This window comes from Lithobates pipiens, unplaced genomic scaffold (assembly GCF_037356315.1).
Source record: "Lithobates pipiens isolate NorthernLeopardFrog02 unplaced genomic scaffold, aLitPip1_a1.2 Scaffold_13, whole genome shotgun sequence".
NCBI lineage: Eukaryota > Metazoa > Chordata > Amphibia > Anura > Ranidae > Lithobates > Lithobates pipiens.
Window position 1 is genome coordinate 71,294,953 of NW_027507718.1, and position 22,120 is coordinate 71,317,072.

The 22,120-nt window shown below is 43.8% G+C and overlaps 1 protein-coding gene across 1 annotated transcript in view; it reads right to left on the reverse strand.

The window, feature by feature from the left end:
* Positions 1-18,703, reverse strand: part of TMEM38B (transmembrane protein 38B) — a 111,680-nt gene extending 92,977 nt beyond the window's left edge. Inside the window, exon 1 of the mRNA XM_077475177.1 lies at positions 18,521-18,703. Coding sequence (XP_077331303.1) covers positions 18,521-18,629 — 109 coding nt within the window. The 5' untranslated portion in view covers positions 18,630-18,703. The remainder of the gene's footprint in view (positions 1-18,520) is intronic.
* Positions 18,704-22,120: the final 3,417 nt, after the last annotated feature.

A 22,120-nucleotide genomic window follows, 5' to 3' on the forward strand; every position in this document is an offset into this window, starting at 1 on the left:
GATAATGGGCGAAATCTCGTAGTAGCTCTGGGCCTAGCCAGTTTGACGCACATCCCTTGCCTGGCGCATGTGCTGAATTTGGTGGTACAGAGGTTCCTTAAAAAATTACCCCCATATGCTAGAGCTGCTGTAGAAAGTGCGGGCTGTCTGTGTGCACTTTCGGCGTTCTCAGCCTGCTGCTGCTCGCCTGTCAGCGCTGCAGAGTAACTTCAGCCTTCCCGCTCACTGCCTCATATGCGACTTGCCCACAAGGTGGAACTCCACCGTGCAGAAGCTGGCCAGATTGCGCGAGCAGCAGCAGGTGATAGTGGAGCTTCAGCTGCAGCACGCACGCGTGAGTCGCTCTGCGGAACAGCACCATTTCACCACCAATAACGGGGCCTCCATGCGAGACCTGTGTGCCTTGTTGCTCTGTTTCGAGTACTCCACCAACATGGCCAGTGCCGATGACACCATTCTCAGTGTTACTATCCCAGTTCTATGCCTCCTTGAAAAAAAACCGCTTTGGGGTATGATGGAAGAGGATGTGGCACAGGAGGAGTAGGGATCATTTCCAAGGCTTTCAGGGCAGTCATTCACAAGTGGCTCCGAGAGTGGGTTCCTGCACCAACAAACACTGGGTACACAATTGTCCAGCAAGGGCACAGTTCTGGAGGATGAGGAGGAGGAGGAACCATGTTCACAGCAGGGTGGCACCCAGACCAGCTCATGGCCATCACTGGTGCATGGCTGAGGGGATACAGAGGACAGACAATACACCTTCCACAGAGGACAGCTGGCACACATGAGCGATTACATGCTGCAGTGTCTCCGCAACGACTGCCGAGTTTCCCACATTCTAACTGGTGCCGATTACTGGGTGGCCACGCTGCTGGATCTCCGTTACAAGGACAACGTACCATCCTTAATTCCCTCACTGGAGCATGATCGTAAGATGCGCAAGTAGAAGCGCACGCTGGTAGACGCTCTGCTGGTGGCATTCCCACCTGACAGTGGGGGCACAGTGGAAGCACAAGGCGAAGGCAGAGGAAGAGGTCGCCAACGCAGCCGGGGCACCCTCAACACCTCAGAAGGCAGGGTTAGCATGGCCGAAATGTGGTAAAGCTTTGTCAGCACGCCTCAACAACCAGCACCACCAGCTGATATGGAACGTCTTAGCAGGAGGCAGCATTTCACCAACATGGTGGAGCATTATGTGTGCACACACCTACACGTACTGAATGACGGGTCTGCCCCCTTCAACTTCTGGGTCTCCAAATTGGACACATGGCCTGAGCTTGCCCTTTACGCCTTGGGGCTGCTGGCCTGCTCTGCAGCCAGTGTATTATCTGAACGTATATTTAGCACGGCAGGGGGCGTCAACACAGACAAGAGCAGCCGCCTGTCCAAAACGACTGTGGACAATTAAAATCAATCGGGCATGGATCCCACAGGACTTGTCCGTACCTTGTGCAGAATAGACATGTATACCGGCCTTACCCAGCCATTGTTGTATTTTTGATCTCACTCTTTTGAGGTGTACCCCAATAAAAAAAAAAAAATAAAAAAAGTGTTGGCTACCTCGACCTCCTCCACCGCCGCATCCACCGCCCCCACCTCAGCCTCCTACTCTTAGGTCAAGATTATTAATTTTTTTATTATTATTTTATGTTTTTTCCCTATCCACATTTGTTTGCAGAGCACTTGCCATGCTCTTAACAACATTTTGCTGCAATTTGCAGCCCTCTAGCCCTTTCCATTACTTTTTTAGAGCCATTTTAGTCCTCAAAAGTTCAGGTCTCCATTGACGTCCCGAACTCAAAGTTTTTTGTAAACTTCGGCCGAACCCATCGAACCCGAACATCCAGGTGTCCGCTCAACTCTAGTCAGTACTTCCAGTTCATTTGGATGGCTTAATTTTAAATTTTATTCTGGTGTCATACAGAGCCAAAAGTATGAAAATTGTGTCCAAATATATACGGACCTAACTGTATATATTATTATTATGATGTCATACACCCCATAAATCTTCATGGACATTTCTTTTCTGAAGAAGTGGAGACGAGACTCTCAGCCAAGCACACCTCCCTGCCTGAATGCCTAAGCTAAGAACAGATGGATTCCAATAAGTAAATGCTACACAAATCATCTGCCCTTACTCAAAATAGCCACAGCTATAAAATTCTAGGAGGGTTATTTTTCAACAAAGTAAAGTATGGTTTCATGGCTGGATGGGCGAGTTTGCCTTGAATATTAAAAATGAATTAAAATAGCATTTTCAGTTTGTGGTGCTTAGATACAGTCAAGTTCAACTTAAATACAGATTTGTTTTTTATGTAGTGAGTGAAACTAGATTGACATAAGCTTTTACTTATTAACCACATCAGTAATTAATGTAAAAACTATAAATCACATTTCACTCATGACACAGGCAAATAAAATAAAATAAAAAAAATAATAAAAAAAAGGATTGGCCTTCAAATGTGAAGGGTTTAAAAAAAAAAAAAAAAAAAAAAAAAAAAAAAAAGCACAAAGAAAGGCATTCTAATCTTAAACAAATCAATATTTTACCGTGACTAGTTAGGGCAAGTCATGCTTTTAGACTCTATTCACATGAATGTGCACATTAACATGCATTTTTTGAATTAAGGCAGATAATTCATGCTCAAATCTGCCCTTTGTTGGTATGCAGTACACTGCACTCAGGCTGGGTTCACAGACATGTGAAATGGATGCGTTTTAAACCAAATCCAATTAGTATGACATGTGAATATGAGCGGCTCTCAATGGAGCCAGTTCACAAATGTGCTGGGCAGCCTCGATGTGGTTTTAAAAAAAAAAAAAAAAAAAAAAAAGGTCCTGTGGGTTTTTTGGGTCCGGTTCAGGTGCGAATTCAGGTGAATATTTGCACCTGAAGCGGTGCACAGGAACGCACCAGAACCCGGACTGCAAACAGCAGCCACGCATATACGTGAACCCGGCCTTAGAGTTTACGGGGGCAGAATGGCAGCCTTGCGCGCAACCCAGTACTCCTATGGGGTTTCCTTTAACCACTTGCTTACTGGGCACTTAAACCCCCCTCAGTCCCAGACCAATTTTCAGCTTTCAGCGCTGATGCACTTTGAGTGACAATTGCGCGGGCATACAACACTGTACCCAAATGAAATTTTTATCATTTTTTTCCCACAAATAGAGCTTTCTTTTGGTGGTATTTAGTTACAGCTCGGAGTTTTATTTTTTGCTAAACAAACAAAAAAAGATGCAAAAAAAAAAAAAATCATGTTTTAATAGTTTGTTATAAAATTTTGCAAACGGGTCATTTTTCTCCTTCATTGAAGTGCGCTGATTAGGCGGCACTGATGGGCTGCATTGGTGGGCACTGATGGGCTGCATTGGTGGGCACTGATGGGCTGCATTGGTGGGCACTGATGGGCTGCATTGGTGGGCACTGATGGGCTGCACTGGTGGGCACTGATAGGCATAGTTAAGGCGGCACTAATAGGCACAGATAAGGCGGCACCGATGGGCACAGATAAGGCGGCACTGATGGGCAAAGATGGGCACAGATAAGATGGCACGGATAAGTGGCACGGATGGGTGGCACGGATGGGCACTGATAGGTACCACAGATAGATGGGACTGATGGGCACTGATAGGTGGCACTGCTGGGCACTGATGGGCGGCACTGCTGGGCACTGATGGGCGGCACTGCTGGGCACTGATGGGCGGCACTGCTGGGCACTGATGGGCGGCACTGCTGGGCACTGATGGGCGGCACTGGGGTGCAGCACCTTTGAGGCAGATTGGGTGGCACTGTGGGTGGCACTGTGGGTGGCACTGTGGGTGGCACTGTGGGGTGGCACTGTGGGTGGCACTGTGGGTGGCACTGTGGGCACTATGGGCACTGACGGGGGGGCACTGACGGGGGGCACTTACTTTTTCTTTTATTTTACTTCAGGATGGCACTGCGGGAGGCAGGTGGGCACAGGCAGGTGGCAGGTGGTCCCTTGTATTGATGGCCGTGATCGGGACTGATGTCCCGATCACGGCCGCCGGTGATCGGCTTTTTTTTTCTCTCCTCGCGCTGTCAGCGCGAGGAGGAATAATAGCCGATTACCGGCTCCGTTCTATCACATGATCAGCTGTCATTGGCTGACAGCTGATCACGTGATAAGGGGTCGGGATCGACCCCTTACACGGATCGGTGATCAGGCGAGTCTCACGGACTCGCCGATCACAGAGCGCGCCGCGCGCGCCCCTCAGGGGGCGCGCAGGCCGCTCGTAACCAGGACGACGTCAATAGACGTAGTCCTGGAAATGTAGGTCCGCGCTAATGCCGTCATTTGGCAATAGCGCGGATCTGAAGTGGTTAAGATCCGCCAGAGGGCGCACACTGCACAAAGGGGGACCCGATGCGCGTGGCCGCTATCGTGTGCACAAGCGTCAGCACAGGGATTTGTGTGTGTAAATACACAAATCCCTGTGCTGTCAGAGGAGAGGAGACATGTTGTTTGTTCCTAGTAAGTAGGAACAGCAAAATGTCTCCTCTCCTACTCAGTCCTATCCCCATACAATTAGAACACACATTAACCCCTTGATCGCCCCCTGGTATTAACCCCTTCCCATTTTTATAGCACTGATTGCTGTATAAAATGTTGATGGTCCCAAAAAAAGTGTCCGATCTGTCCATCGCAATGCCGCTAAAAATTGCAGCTCACCACCATTACTAGTAAAAAATAAATAAATAAATGCCATAAATGTTTCCCATAGTTTGTAGACGCTATAACTTTTGCACAAACTAATCAATATACGCGTATTGCGATTTTATTTTTAACAAAAATATGTAGAAGAATATACCTTATATTGGCCTAAACTGGATGAAGATTTTTTTTTTTTTTTTTTTTTTAACATTTTTTGGGGATATTATAGCAAATAAAAATTTTTTTTTTAAATTGCCAGTTTTTTTGTTTATAGCGCAAAAAAATAAAAATCACAGAGGTGATCAAATAGCACCAAAAGAAAGCTCTATTTGTGGGGGGAAAAGGATGCAAATTTCATTTGAGTACTGTTATGGAAGACTGCGCAATGACCAGTTAAATCAACGCAGTGTCAAATTGTAAAAAGTGCTCTGGTCAGGAAGGGGGTAAAACCTTCCAGGACTGCAGTGGTTAAAGAAAACATAAATCCCTATGGGAAGCATACACACACTTGAAAGCTTTTACCACCAAGGAGACTTTTATACCACAGATTATAGAAGAAATAAAACCAAAGCATACATCCCAACTGTCTCTGATTTAGAGGGACTGTCCACGATTTGGAACAAAGTCCCCTCTGCACCACATTTTGGTCATATCTATATAGTTGGATATAAAATGCACTGTTTAAATCTTTCAAGAAGTGTTTCACAGTGCCAAATCTTTCATTCCAAAAGATTGCCAGTGCCAAAAAAAGGAGGAAGAAGCACTTGGGAGATTAACCAAATTTTTTTTTATGTATTTTTTAGGATTCTCCTTTAACCACTTGCCACCCAATCCTATTCTGGCATCCTCTCATACATGTAAAAATCATAATTTATTTTCTAGAAAAAAAAAAACAAAAAAAAAATAATAATACTCAGAACCCCCAAGCATTTTAATGTATGTATAATATATATATATATATATATATATATATATATATATATATATATATATATATATATATATATATATATATATATATATATATATATATATATATATATATATTTTTTTTTTTTTTTTTTTTTTTTTTTTTGCAGAGACCCTAGGGAATAAAATGGTTGTGGTTGCAATGTTTTATGTCACATGATATTTGAGCAGCAATTTTTCAAATGCGTTTAAAAAAAACAAACACACACACACACACACACCAGTAAAGTTAGCCCAATTTTTTGTATAAATGTGAAAGATGATGTTATGCTGAGTAAATAGATACCCAACATGTCACGCTTTAAAATTTTGCACACTCGTGGAATGACGCCAAACTTTGGTACCTAAAAATCTCCATAAGCAGCACTTTACTTTTTTTTTTTTTTACAGGTTACCTGTTAAGGGTCCTTTCACACGGGGCGGCTCAGTGATGATCCGCTCCATTGATATCCACTTGCTCAGCGGGTATCGCTCTGTCGATCCCCGCTGAGCAGGCAGAGGACAGGTCTGTCTCTGCACACTGTGCAGGGACGGACCTGTCAGAGCGCCGCTCTCCCCTATGGGAGATCGGGTGACGATGGACAGCAGTGTCCTTCATCATCCGATCCGAAGACGGATGGGAAAAGTAGGTTCTTCCTCAGTCACACTTTTTCAGATCGGATGGCAGCGGACATGTCACCGCTGACATCCGATACACCATAGACCTCTATGGAGCATCCGTTCAGGTCTGTCTGAAAAACCTGACAGGCGGACCTGAACGAAATCGGTAGTGTGAAAGAAGCCTTGGGCTAGGATTGTTGCTCTCGCTTGAACGTTCGCCAATTCTGGTGATAACTGGTATAATATACCTATAAAACTACAGCACAGGCAAAGAACACAGGAAGATATAGGGTAAAAAGAATTCTGGCAAGAACAATGGGTAAATTGCATTTGCTGAGGCTAATACTCTGCCAAAGCATATATGTGACATAACCTAAATAAAATTACAATTAGTGGAAATGGAGCGTTTTTCTAAAAAGGATGCACATAGAAACAGCTGTGCATAGTAATCAGCTTCCAGGTTTTATTGTCAAAGCTTAATTGAACAAGCTGAAATTAGAAGCGGATTGGTTACCGTGCACAGCTCACGACACTCAGTTCTCTGTTTTGTGAAGACAAAGAATTCCCTTTTAGGCTGGATTCACCCCTATACGAATTGCAGAATATGACCGTCTCTCTATGGAGCCAGTTCACATGTCTCCAGGGCGGCTGTGCATCTATGCTTCAGTTTCAGGGCTGAATTCAGGCAAAAATTCCGCCCCGATTCATCACTGAAACTGAGAAATGGGACGGACAGCTTTACTGTGCGATCCACGGCTGGTATAGTTGGGAACTGAGCCTTAAACTTGCACCACAAAATGCATTCTGTTACCCAAAGTGATCTACATTTTTACCTGGGCATCTAGTTAATCAAATTAGTTTACCTTACTCATGGTTAACTTTATGCTTTACAGCAATCTGTAAAATCTAAGAATTCTTGTGTACCGCCACTTTTTTTTTCCCCCTAGGCCGGCCATACAGTGTTTGTATTTCACCCAGTTCAGCAGGAACCAGCCGAGATTTGAACCGTTAATGGGCAGGCCAAAATGTACTAAGTTGATCGATCAATCAACATGGGTACAACCAGCATGTTGGATTCTCTAGTCATGATCGCTAGTGGCTGCTATAGCCAATAGTGATTATAACTTCCCCCACCCACCCCCAGCCGAGAGAAGACAATGGCCCGGCAGGAGGGATTCCCACATCCGTGTTGATGGGGAAATCAAGTGGATTTATTTCCTGGTTGCAGGAAAGAAATTCACTACATGTATGGCCGTTTATGTAACATGCAAGTTCATTTTTAGAAACATGTTACACCCGTATTTAGGGTGTAACATGTTTCTAAGCACTACCTCCCCCACACCTGCACAACCATATCATTCATTCACAGAGATCTGAGAATGAAGAAACTACAAGTTCCATATGCCCCAGCAGCAGGCAGACTTGTTTTCAATAGACTAGAGCACACTGATTAGAAGGCGGATCCGCTTGGATGGATTTTGCCCCATGTGAAAGGGGCTTTACTATGACTAGTAATAAGTTTACAAAGGATCAGAGATTGGACACTTGTCTACATGCTCCCAGAGGTGTGCACTTATATCAGTGTTTCTCAACCTCATTCTAAAAATGTAGAAAAACTAAACCAATTGTGCTAATGGAGAGGGCAAACAAGGATGCAGTGGAGGCACCCGATCTCCTCCTTATCAACCGATAACATCCTTGGATGTTAGGACGCCAGTGGCTTGAAAGTTCTAATGGCACACAAAGAAAACATGTAGCTTTGTGTGTATAAAAGGCAGGCTGGTTCCACCAAGTTGCTTTTATATAACTTTGGGGTATTTTTAAGCATTTTGCCAAGGTTCCCCTGAAGAAACCTGAAGGCACCCTGGTTGAAAAAGGCTGAGTTATACTACACATGCAAGTACAGTTTTGAACAGTGAAAATTAGGTGGCGTTGATCTTAAAAATGGTAAAATAAGTCCTACCTCATCAGGGTATACATCTATTCTTTGTGGACCTTCCCAAGAAATGTTTTAAATCTCATTGATTCTTATTAAAAAAAAAAAAAAAAAAACACTCCAGAAAAATAGATAAATATAATGATGAAATTGATATCCATTTTTCAATTGCCAATGGATTTCATATCAATCTTGTGATTTACACACATTTTCCACACCAAACAGCCACATAGAGGTTCCTGATCAACCTGTTAATTTTCCTGTTTCAGCAATTTAAACCAAGCTTCATGTTAAAAAGGTAATGTTTCTTTTTGTTGTTTTGGTAACAGAGGTCAGCTTAATTCTGCCTTGGACAATTCCCAGTGGTTGAACTCCCTGGTCACCAACGAGCAAGACTTGCATACCTAAACCCCAAACAGAATTAGCAAATGAGTACTCAAATCCTGCCTCTGCTCCCAGTCACCCATGACTTGCATATTTTCCCTAATGCGATTGACAGACGCTAATGTAACGGAATTCCTTTGTCTCCACATGATGCCAGCAGAGGGGTATCCGGGGGTCCAATGAGGCGGAAGGGGCAGAATGGGTCGTGGCGATGAATGTATAGGAGAGGGCCACTAACACAGGGGTGCCATTTCTTCCACCCACACAATTCCTTAATAATCCCTGTTGAAGCAGGGGCCGTTTTTTTTCTTATCTATTCACACCAGGCCATAATGTATTCCCCCTGACCGCAGATTTAGCCATCAGAATAGTTCATTTCAACTAGTCTTACCTTTTTCCCCCCCTTTTCTAAATATGGTCTGATATTTTCCTTACTAGTGAAACATGATTTCCTTTCTTCTAGGATATCTATAGGATTCTCTTTTCTCACAATATGCCACTTTCTCAACAAATTTTCCACTTACTGAAAGTTTTTTTTTTTTTTTTTTTTATAAAAATGTATTTCCTTTCTAATTCACAATAAATTATATATTCAATATCATAGCAAACTACCTTTTAAGCTGTCTCTATACCTGATTTTTCTATCAAGCCTCCTACTCGTATTTTTGTTCTAACTTATTTTCTTTGAAGAGAAACTTAATTCATTATCTGCTTTTTCTCTCCCCGTCAACGCTTACCCTATGTTGTGTTCACTTCAAAAAACAAACTCACCTGCTCAGAAGATCCAGTGTTGTCCTGTGGAAATCTGCCGTTCAAGGGTGACAGCCTGTTCCGGTTATCTATACCACGTATTCATTCTGTGAATGGGCTCCTGGAGCCTCCTGAGATATGGGACAATAATATCCCAGGAGGCTGTGCAAGCAGGACATGTCATTCTGGCCTAGGCCAAAACAAAAAAAAAAAAAAAAAAAAAACAAAAAACAAAAAAACAAAAAAAAAGCCCAACTAAAACAGCCCTGTCAAAATGCAAAAAGCAGTGTAGAGATAATTGGGAAAGATGCTTTTTATCATCCCTTAGCACTAGTCTAAAGCTGGCCATAGATGATTTGTTTTTTTGTTTTTTAGACTCCTTTATCCACAAAAAAATAAAAATAAAATAAGGGGGGGCCACACCCTGATCAAAATTCAGCTGCTCCCAGGTGAACCGGCCTAAATTTCGATCCATCTGGTTATGCGTGGTGTGGTAGTGTGGTACCCCACCAGCAGAAGGATGCAGGGTTCTCAACCAGACCATGGTTCTGGGCTCCACCCTCCCAAGGAGTGCAGGCAAGCAAGGGAGAAGTGTGCATGTCTGCACAGTTCAGTCTGTCAGAGCAGACAGAGGGTCCAAGCCTGTGGGCTGGAACAGCAAGGAAGCTGGAAGAGTGCTGAGGTACAGAGTGTACAGGAACTCCATTATAGAGCCAAGAGGGCTGAAGCATAGGCCTGAGCAGCAGTGCTGCTAAAGAGAACCAGATGGCTTGGTATTTCCTGTTCAACTTACAGTGTTTGCTGTGGAAAGCTGATACCCCTGTGTGGGCAACCCTTCTGTTATTGGACTTGTTTTCTTTTTCATTTAATAAAAGTGGGCCAACAAGCCCTTAAAAATGGCACACCAGTGAGCAAAGAACCCCCAAATATCACAGTGGCCATCCTAAAATTAGGCACATATTAGCCATAACTTTAATACCACTGACACATTAACCTCTAGGGATCCGCGCTATAGCCGAATGATGGCTACACTGCGGACCTGCATTGCCGGGACGTCTATTGCCGTCGTCCCGTGCACGAGCGGCCTGCGTGCCCCCTGAAGGGCATGCGCTCTGTGATCAGCGAGTCTGAGACTCGCTGGATCACAGATCGGTGTAAGGTGTCAATCCCGACCCCTTACCACGTAATCAGCTGTCAGCCAATGACAGCTGATCACGTGATGTCAACACAGCCGGTAATCAGCCATTTTTTCTCCTCGCGCTGACAGCGCAAGGAGAAAAGAAAAAAGGTCGATCACCGGCGGCAGTGAGCGGGACATTACTCCTGCTCACTGCGATGTGCCCAGATCCTCAGTGCCCACCTGTGCCCCCTAAAAGTGCCGCCTACCATTGCCACCTGTCAGTGCCCACAGTGCCATCTATCAGTGCCCAGTTTCACCTACCAATGCCCATCAGTGCCACCCAATCAATGGCCATCAGTGCCGCCTTAACTGTGCCTATTAGTGCAACCTATCAGTGCAGCCTCATTAGTGCATATCAATGAAGCAGAAAAATTACCTGTTTGCAAAATTTTATAATAAACTATTAAACATGATTTTTATTTATTTATCTTTTCAAAATTTTCCATTTTGTTTAGCAAAAAATAAAACCCCCAGCTGTGATTAAATAACAACCAAAAAATAAATCTCTATTTGTGTGTGTGTGGGGGGGTTGGAATGATAAAAATTTGATTTGGATACAGTGCTGTTTGACCACGCAATTGTCATTCAAAGTGCATCAGTGTCGAAAGCTGAAAATTGGTCTGGGCAGGAGGGGGGTTTAAGTGCCCAGTAAGCAAGCGGTTAAAGCTGAGCTCCAGTCGTTTTTTGGGTTTATTCAAAGTCAGCAGCTACAAAAACCGACTTTTAATAAACACATACTTACCTGTCCCATGATCCAGCGATGTGCTTACCCGAGCCATCCCTTTTCCCTGTCTTCTCTCCCCGGAGCCGGCATCTCAACTATGGGCACCCATCTGTGGCAGCTTGCGGCTTCACAGCTGGATGCCCACTGCGCATGATTCATCAGTCTACTGCAACCTGTGGCGTGTCCCAGAAGACTTTGCTTGGACATTTTTTAGAAGGGGGAGCAGGTATCTAGTTTTGATAGGTACCCTCTCCCCCTCTGATAAAGGTAGCAGTGGATGAGGGGAGGAGTAAAGACAGTCTCCGGGTTACAAACAAGAAACGGTCTGAAGGCTTGTTCTTAAGTTGAATTTGTATGTAAATTGGAACGGGAAACTCCAGCCAAAAGAATACTTTTTAAGTAACATCCCTGTAACATTTGTTTTGCTGTCTGTACCCCTGTTCAGAAGATTTCACCTCACTTGATGTCCATGTGAGAATTGGATTTTGAAAATATTGGGTTGCCGTGGAAACAAAGATTGGTGATAAAGCTTCAGTGGAGACACTTTTCCCCATGATAACTCTTACAGGAGGGAATTTCCCTTCCTAGGGGTAGATTTCCTCTCACTTCCTGTTGTCCTCCTCTGTTTGCAAGTCGATTGTTTGTAACCCGGGGACCGCCTGCACTTACAGCGGAACTTCCCCTTTTGGGCGGAGCTCCGCTTTAAGTGGATAACATTGATTATCTCATTACAATGGCATCTGAAAGTTGGTGGGATATATTAGGCAGCAACTAAACATGTTGTCCCTGAAGTTGATGTGTTAAAAGCAGAAAAGATGGGCATTACAGTCTCTTGTGTGGAATTGTAGACAAGTCAGAGTGCACATGCTGACCGATGTTCACAGCCAAAAAGCACCTACAATGGGCACGTGGCCATCAGAACTGGACCAAGAAGCAATAAAAGAAGGTGGCCTAGTCTGATAAATCAGTGTTTTTTTTCTTGTTTTTTTTTACATAATGTAGATGGCTGGGGGCATGTGCATCAATTACCTGGGGAAGAGATGACACCAGGATGCATTATGGGAAGAAATCAAGCCGATAGAGGTAGTGTGATGCTTTTAGCAACGTTCTGCTGGGAAACCTTAGGTCATGCCATTCATGTGGATATTATTTTGACACGAACCACCTACCTAAACATTGTTGCTGACCACATACTCCCCTTCATGAAAAAAATAAAAAAATAAAAAATAAAGTATTCCCTGATAGCAGTGGCCACATTCTGCAGGATAATGCACCCTGCCAAACTGCAAAAATGGTTCAAGAATGGTTGTCTACACAAGGCTATCTCTCTGCCGAACTCTCAGTTGTCTGTTTTGCCTGCTATGTTTTTATCATGCCAGAGTATTGCTGTATACATAGTCTTGTTTTCGTACATTAACGTATACTGTTTTTATGGTAAATATTGTGTATTGCTGCACTAAAGTCACATGGCTACATAGTTGGTAAAGTTGAAAAAAAATTTAAAAAAATAACCGACATCAATCCATCTAGTTCAACCTGTGGAAGAAAATTCTCCTGCTCGCTGTGCTATTGGAGACGTAGCAGATTTTTGTGCTTGGGAAGCTCACCTGTCCTTTTGCTATATTTTATTAAGAAATCACTTTGAAAAACTCCTGGTTTACAACCCGACCACTGAGTAAGGCTGGCCATGCACAAATCTGGCTGAATGTAAGAAAAAGGACTTGATTCCCCCATGCACAGACTCTATGTGGATGGGGGAATCCCTCCCACTGAGCCTTTGTATTCTGACAGCAGGCAGATTTCACCTCCATCAGAATACACTTATTAACACCAAGAACTATAGCCAGCAGCACTGATCAAGAGAACATTTTCCAACAGGCTGGTTGTACACAACACGATCGTTAGATTAACTTCTGTGCAACCAGCCTGCCAATACATGGATCAAAATTTGCTAAGAAAGACCCTCATCCTCGCTTAACCATACCACGTACAGGTAGGGCGGCCCTTAAAATTATATTTAATTTTTTTTAATAACAACATATCATACTTGCCTCCTCTGAGCAGTTGGTTTTGCTCAGAGTGGAACTAATCCTCCTCTTCTGGGGTCCCTCAGCGGCGCTCATGGCTCCTCCTCTTCTCGAGTGCTCCGTCGGAGAAGTGCTCTCCCTCGGGGCACCCATGCAGGTGCTCTCCCATGTCCTGCTGCTGCATCCATTGACACAGACAGCAGGACTCGGCTCTGCCCCCCAGCTCTCGTGTCATAGGATTTGATTGACAGCAGCAGGAGCCAATGGCTGCGCTGCTATCAATCTATCCAATCAGGACTCAAGACACCGCCTGGAGCGGGTGTGCTTGTCCCCAGCGCAGGAACAATCGGCAAGTAAAAGTGGGGCTGGTGCACTACAACAGGTTTTTCACCTCAATGCATAGAATGCATTAAGGTGAAAGACCACAAGGGTTTACAACTCCTTTAAGGGCAAAAATCACGTACCTGTACGTGATGTCTACTTCCTGGTCCGGGGTGCACACGCCACTGGAAACTCACTCCCATTGCGATTGGAAACAGCAGGAGCCAATCAGTGGCTCCAGCAGACCCAAACGTCCACCAGGAACCTGGCAATCATTTGGAGAGAGACAAGTTTTTCTCTTTCTGTCAGTAAGTTTTGTAAATAAGTAATATTTCTCGTTCATGGATGTGGGCTGATGAGGCAGAACTAATAGGCTGCACTGATATGCCGCACATATGGGCACTGATAGGCAGCACTGATGGGCGGCATGGATAGGCACTAATGGGTGGCACCGATGGGCAGCACTGATTGGTGCCACTGGTGGCGCTTTATTGTAATCAGGGCACTGATGATCAGTTACTGATTATTCTGTCAGGTGATGAGAGACGATTACTGGCATTTCCGTGTTTACATGTGAACGGCTGTGATTGAACACATCCGATGTTTACTGTATACTGCGCCAATTACATCATCTGCGCATGTGCTCTGAAGGAACGGCCACCTGTGTCGTCACCAGCAGCTCCTGCCAGTCACACAGCGACAGGCGTGAGACATCACGCACCTCCGGCCAGTCACAAGGCCGGAGTCCGCAGACCCGGAAGGAAGATGGCCAAAGATGAATGCGCCCTCGAACGTGGAGGACGAGGGATTCGTTTGCAGGTAAGTTTAACATAATGTGCTAGTATGTGATGCATACTAGCACATTATGCCTTTACCTTTACAAGCAAAGAAAAAAAAAAAAAAAAAAAAAAAAAAAAAAAGGAGGGAGAGAACACAGCGTTTCCTAACTTGAAGAGGAAGTAAAGATATGCCTCATTTATAGTAGAATCATCTTCCAAAAAATAATCATTTTGCAGCCATTCGATAAGTTTTAGAATATGTTCAATTTCAGGTTTCTCTCCTCACAACTCTATGAGAACAAATGCAAAATACCAAAATACATGAAAACAGCTTAGGCAAATATTCAAATTCTTTGCAATGCAAAGTCCATGCTGTGGAGTCAGGTGGTATGGTACAAGAGGAGCAGCAGACGTGGCACAACATTTAGGCTACTAAAACTATCGTATAGAAGATACTATCCACACTGGTGAGAACCCAGACATCACATGTGATTCGCACTTCATTGCTGTGCAGATCACATGTGATGTATGTGCAATGAGAAATCAGCCATACAGTTTGAATAGCTGAATTTGCATCAGCATTCAGACCAAAATGGTACAGAAACCTTTTATTTTTTTTCCCCACACTCATGCAATCCGATTCCTGCACCATTCAGAGTTTTCACTGCGATCCATGAACCAATCTGGGGGTGTCATTAACACCCGCAGTGGTTCACAGTGAGTGACATGCAATGTGGGAACCCGCACTGGAAGCACGAACCCAGCCTAAAATACATTGGTTGAAATTTACTAAGACTGAAGCAGACATATCTGTTGCAGCTGTGGATAGTAACCAATCGGCGTCTATTTTTGGCTTGTTCGGTCAGTGTTTGTTACTCTGAAAAAAAAAAAAATGGATCCTGTTCCTTTAAAGCAGGTTATACAGCACAGTGCTTGTGCGGTGTAATTTGGCCCCCTGTATAACTTAAAAAAAAAAAAAAAAGGCTGATCCTGACTTGTTCTGCCCTCACCCCTGTAAACTGAACATGATTTATCAAGACGAATCCGTCTTTCTGGGGGGGGTTATCTTGAGTGTGACTTCTAGTAAGTCATATTGCCCGATTACTATCCCGGTCTGGTTCATGCGGATGTGGAGTGTCTTGGAGCTATCCGAGGAGAGAAAAGGATCTCCATGTAGGAAGTACTCTTCCGGTGAAATATACATGATTGGGTAACTATACCACATGTTTGCACTCTACGGCATCTACATTTTTCTGTTACTGTGTGCATATAATTTTGACATGTGTACCCATACGATATCTTTTTTAGCAGACTAAACCTCTGAAGAAGAACCTTGCATGCTGGGTTGAAACGCGTCAGTTTAATTTTTAAAAAATTGTCAACATTTTTATTACTAATGTTGCTATGAAAAATTCTTTGTCTGCAAGTGTACTTTCAGTTTAGTTTTTATTTCCTACTGGAGCTCATGTTGTTTTAACTACCATGTCATGCTTTTTGATACTATAATTACTTTTTTCACTTAACATTGCATCAATTATTCTACTTTGCTGCCTAAAAACCATACTTTGGGGGAATTTTTTTTTTCCCCTCCTAGATTGTAATCTCTATTGAGCAAGGCTCTCTGATTCCTACTCTATTAAATTGTATTGTACATGTATTGTCTGCTCTTCTGTTGTAAAGCACTGCATAAACTGTCAGCACTATATAAATGCTTAATAATAATAATAATAATATGAATATACTATAACCTAAATGGGTGGAGTCCTTCCAACCAACATCTGTTTCTCGGGTGCGATACCCACACTGCAAACCTGCCTAACCAGTAAGCAAATACATGGGTTTTAGACATCATCCAACCTAAGCCAGTAAAGGGCAAAATCCTCCACACAGAAGTGAGAAGTAGGAATCCTAGTAATAATACTAGGAACTTCATCTGCTGCAGCTAGAGAATAGCAGAGAGGAAAGAATCTAAGGAGACTTCGACATAAGGTCGTATCCCTGCCAAGAAATGGGACCCATCTCCAGGTGATCAGGTCCAGAGAAAGGCTCCAGACGTAAAGCCTATGGTTAAAATGTGAAACATAATTTTTATTTCTATATCGTGTATTACTAGCCTATTCCTATTAATCTGAATGACACTGAAGTTTGTAAACTTACTTTGTGAAAATCCCCACATATTGACTTGCTGTGTCACAAAATATATAGAGCCTGCCTTGTAAACTACAGAGTTACTGATAGAAAGGAGGTTTCAGGAGGTAGAGTCAGTACAGGAATAATTGTTTGCAGGCAGCAAGGTACTGTGGGATATGTAGTCCTTAGACTTTGAAAGCATATAGCAGAGGAGGAGCTGCAAAGCACATAGGGAATCCAGGAAGTAAAAAAAAAAGTGATGGCCTGTAGACAGGCAAAACTCTGCATTTCTAGGCAAACAGCAGTTTTTGAGAGTTGTTGTGAATTCCAAGCAAACAAGCTTACTGTACTGTTGCTACACATAAGTTAGGTGTCTTACCTGCCAAAATATTAGTCATTTTTGTGATCTAGGACCCGTCATACAAACTGGCTTGGCTGGTGACTCTAGTTTTCTTACTACAGGATCACTTGTAAAAGAAGCTTACTTTTCTCTTCACTGATCTGTGTCTTTAAGGCCGGGTTCACACTATTGCAAATTCTGCATCCCATTTGCAATAGCAGGAGAATGTGACCGGCTCTCTATGGAGCCGGTTCACATATCTCAGATGCGGCTCCGATGCAAATCTGCACAGGAGCCCTGTGTGTCTTTTCATCCATTTCAGGTCCTAATTCAGCCCAAAATTTGGGCTTAAATCGGACCTGAAATGGTGAAACAGGATGCACAGGACCCCTGCTGGGAGCTGCATCGGCATCCAGTGTGAACCAAGCCTAAAAGTTTCTGTTATGCAGCACTCCGGCTACTGGTGGTATTCAGGACTTCCGGGTGCATCAAATACCTGAATCCATCATGTCACACATTGTGCTTCCATCTGCAAAAAGGATTAACTGCGTGCGGCTGAAAACGCATTTGAAAAATCCAGAATTGTGGAATACCTGCATTGGCGAGGGAGCAAATCAGCAGAATTTGAAGACAAGAGCCACTAGAAAATTATCACTCAGGAGTCTTTCACAAGTGATAAGGTCATCATACCCAATGCAGCTTAGTCACAAGTCCATTCCAGCCAGTGATTAGACAGAGAAAGAGCATAAGAATACTGATAAAGTATCTGCTTTCTCCTCATTCAAGCATGTTTCGGAAGAGACCGACAGCAATAAAGGGACCTTATTGGCTCAGAACATGGCCCTTACTCTCCCATTGCTGTTTAGAGCAGTGGCTCTCAACCTCAGTCCTCAAGTATCCCAATGGGCCATGTTTGTGGGCTTTGCTTTACTTTACTTTGCACAGCTGTTCTTAATCAATATCAATGACATGGTATTGATAAGCTAGCCACTTGTGCATGCATCTATAGACACAGACATAAGGATTTGATTGCCTTCCCCCTTTGTATGTGTGTTTGGGGGTTCTGAGTATTTTTTTTCTATAAAAGAAATTATGATACATGTATGAGAGGATGCCAGAATAGGATTGGGCGGCAAGTGGTTAAAGGAGAATCCTAAAAAAAAAGTCGGTGCAGCGCTGCGCTAATCACAGGCAGCGAGACATTGTCCCGATGTGCGGCTGCAGAGATCGAGAAATGTCTCACTGCCTGCAATTAGAACAGCGCAGTGTCAGCTTCCTGGCGGGCTCTCCATGTGGGCTATGCGAACACACCAGAGCTCATAGTTAATACGCGTGCGTGTGCGCGTGTGTGCGTGTTTTATATGAAAAAAAAAAAAAAAAAAAAGACATTAGAGATACTTTGTTTTCTATAGAAACTCCAAAAGGCTGGTTTACAAGAACTGGAGCAAGGAAATAAAGGAAATCTTCTATTTGGGATTCCCTGTGAGTATCAATGTAGCCATCCTGCTTGTGTGTATATGATCACTTGCTGGGAAGATCCCACCAATCCCTAGAATTTACTAAGACCCAAGCAGATAAAAGTGCACCTTGCAGTTCCCCTCCAGCCATGACACACACTGTATAGAGTACATAGTAAGCCAGAGACAAGCATTAAGCTCTAATCCTCCCAGCTGCCCTATTAGTGTACGTGGGATCTCTCACCTGGCTGCTCCCTGGCAGACAAGACAGACATGAAATAATGAGCTCCATCGAAGAACGGGAACATAGACAGTCGGGAGAACTGCACGGAAACCTCAGTTATCAGCTCCATGCTCCCTGCTTCTTCTCTCAATGGAATGTCTTCCTTCTGTCCATGCACTCTGCTCTGTACTTCCCTACTACACACAGAGCCGCCCCTCTTGCATAGTCTGACAGCTGTGGCAGCCAATTACAGCGCAGGACGCATGGCGTTACAATAACTTGGTGTAAGACAAGAGCCGTGATTTGTCCGGCTGGAATGTTGTGGAGGTGTGGTCGGGGGTACATGCTTGTATAGGAGAATGGGAGGGGTCAGAGATGACAGCTAGCTCCTCCCAAGGCGTGACTAGTAAGACTTGTTTTAGAATCGCTGTAGGCATGTATGCTGCTGTCATTTTATTCTTTTGTTGCTAATCTATGTAATGTCCAAGGTCAGATCGTGTGAGTTACTTTGTTACACCTTTGTATGGTTACTCTGAGTTGTTCTGCCATCCAATGCCTTCTTATGGGAACTTGTGGTCCCTGCACTACCAATTATGGTAACACTTTTGCTAGCAGCTGCTTTAACCACTTTCAGACCGGACCATTTTGCTGGTAAATGACCAGAGGTCTTTTTACACTTTGGCACTGCGCTGCTTTAACTGGTAATTGCGCGGTCATGCAATGTTGTACCCAAACAAAATTTGCGTCCTTTTCTTCCCACAAATAGAGCTTTCTTTTGATGGTATTTGATTGCCTCTGCGATTTTTATTTTTTGCGATATAAACGTAAAAAGACCGCAAATTTAGAAAAAAAATGATATTTTCTACTTTTTGTTATTAGAAAAATCCAATAAACTCAATTTTAGTCATACATTTAGGCCAAAATGTATTCAGCCACATGTCTTTGGTAAAAAAAAAGTCAATAATTGTATATTTATTGGTTTGCGCAAAAGTTGTCACATCTACAAACTAAGGTACGTTTTCTGGAATTTACGCAGCTTTTAGTTTACGACTGCCTATCTCATTTCTTGAGGTGCTAAAATGGCAGGGCAGTACAAAACCCCCCCAAATGACCCCATTTTGGAAAGTAGACCCCCTAAGGAAATTGATAAGAGGCATGTTGAGCCCATTGAATATTTTATTTTTTTGCCTCAAGCGATTGAATAATGACAAAAAAAAAATTTTTTTTTTTTTTTTACACAAAGTTGTCACTAAATGATATATTGCTCACACATGCTATGGGCGTATGTGAAATGACACCCCAAAATAAATTCTGCTGCTTCTCCTGAGTATGGGGATACCACATATGTGGGACTTTTTGGGAGCCTAGCCGCGTACGGGGCCCCGAAAACCAAGCACCGCCTTCAGGCTTTCTAAGGGCGTAAATTTTTGAGTTCACTTCTCACTACCTATTACAGTTTTGAAGGCCATAAAATGCCAAGATGGCACAAAACCCCCACAAATGACCCCATTTTAGAAAGTAGACACCCCAAGCTATTTGCTGAGAGGCATGTTGAGTTCATGGAATATTTTATATTTTGCCACAAGTTGCGGGAAAATTACAAACTTTTTTTTTTTTTTTTTTTTTTTTTTAACAAAGTTGTCACTAAATGATATATTGCTCATGCATGCCATGGGCATATGTGAAATTACACCCCAAAATAAATTCTGCTGCTTCTCCTGAGTACGGGGATACCACATATGTGGGACTTTTTGGGAGCCTAGCCGCGTACGGGGCCCCGAAAACCAAGCACCGCCTTCAGGCTTTCTAAGGGCGTAAATTTTTGAGTTCACTTCTCACTACCTATTACAGTTTTGAAGGCCATAAAATGCCAAGATGGCACAAAACCCCCACAAATGACCCCATTTTAGAAAGTAGACACCCCAAGCTATTTGCTGAGAGGCATGTTGAGTCCATGGAATATTTTATATTTTGCCACAAGTTGCGGGAAAATTACAAACTTTTTTTTTTTTTTTTTTTTTCACAAAGTTGTCACTAAATGATATATTGCTCACGCATGCCATGGGCATATGTGAAATGACACCCCAAAATAAATTCTGCTGCTTCTCCTGAGTACGGGGATACCACATATGTGGGACTTTTTGGGAGCCTAGCCGCGTACGGGGCCCCGAAAACCAAGCACCGCCTTCAGGCTTTCTAAGGGCGTTACAGTTTTGAAGGCCATAAAATGCCAAGATGGCACAAACCCCCCCCCAAATGACCCCATTTTGGAAAGTAAACACCCCTAAATTTAGGGGTACACTAGTGAGACTAGGTAATAAATGGCAGGTGCCCTGAAACTATAAAAAAATAACTAACCAACCAGCGTCACCTGTAACAGTTATATGGTGATCACTGGTGAAAGGGTTAACTAGGGGGCATGCCTCCCGGCGGCAGTTCACACTGCCCTATGCGAACTGCTGGGAGTGTCAGTGAAATGTTACTGACACCCCCAGATCAGTTCGCATATCGCAGTGCGATCTGCAAACTCGGATCGCATGGTGTGAACACCCATGCGATCCGATTCTGCTGCGGGCCAAAAAAAGGGTCCCGTGCGAATTTGCGGCGGGTGCGGCGGGTGTGGCGGGTGCGGCGGGTGCGGCGAATGGCTGAACTCGAATCGCACAGAGATCGGATGTGATTTGCACTGCAGTGCGGTGCGAATCACATTCGTTCTCATAAACCGCTGCAATGTGAACCCAGCCTTAGTGACACTGGCGACGGGGGGTGATCACGGGGTTAAACCTTTATTGGGGGGGTTAGGGGGGTACATTAGAACTAAAGGGGGCTAACTCTAACTGCCCTAACAGTTATTACAGTCACAAATGACACCAATGCAAAAAAAAAAAAAAAAAAATAAAAAATTACATTGGTGTCACTGTGACTGGGGGGCAGGGGTAATTGGGGGGGTGATCGGGGGGTAAAGGGGGGGTGTGAGTGTGCCTGGCATGTTCTACTGTGTGTGTAGAGTGTTGGTGCAACTCACCGATCCGCTCTCCTCCGTGTCTGAACGAAAAATACCGACACGGAGGAGAGAATACATCACTTCCTCTCCTGTGTTTACATTACAGGAGAGGAAGTGATGTCACCGGGGATTTCTATTCGTCGGGAGCGATCGCGAGGGGGTGGCCATGAATGAATGGCCGCCCCCTCGTCCCGGATCGCTCCCGGACGAAAACCGACCGCCGCAGGCACCGGGCGGGGGCCCGATCGGGCCCCCGACCCGCGGGAGGCAAGGGACGTACATGTATGTCCTTATGCCTGCCCGTGCCATTCTGCCGACGTACATCGGCGTGCGGCGGTCGGCAACTGGTTAAGTGTCTTAAAGTGACACTAAACTCTGCTTTATAAAAAGAAAATTTTATTCAAGTAAGTATTCATAATCATTTGCTTCCTTTTTTTAATTTTTAATTTCCTTTGTGGATTAATAATTGATATACTGGATTTTGAAATTGTATTATTATATTGCTGGTTCAGTGTGTATTGTGTCTTGGCCCAGGTTTAGTCCCAGCACAAGAGATGTTCTATAAAACAAATACTGCCATGGGGGGGGGGGGGGGGGATTACTAAAACTGGTGCACA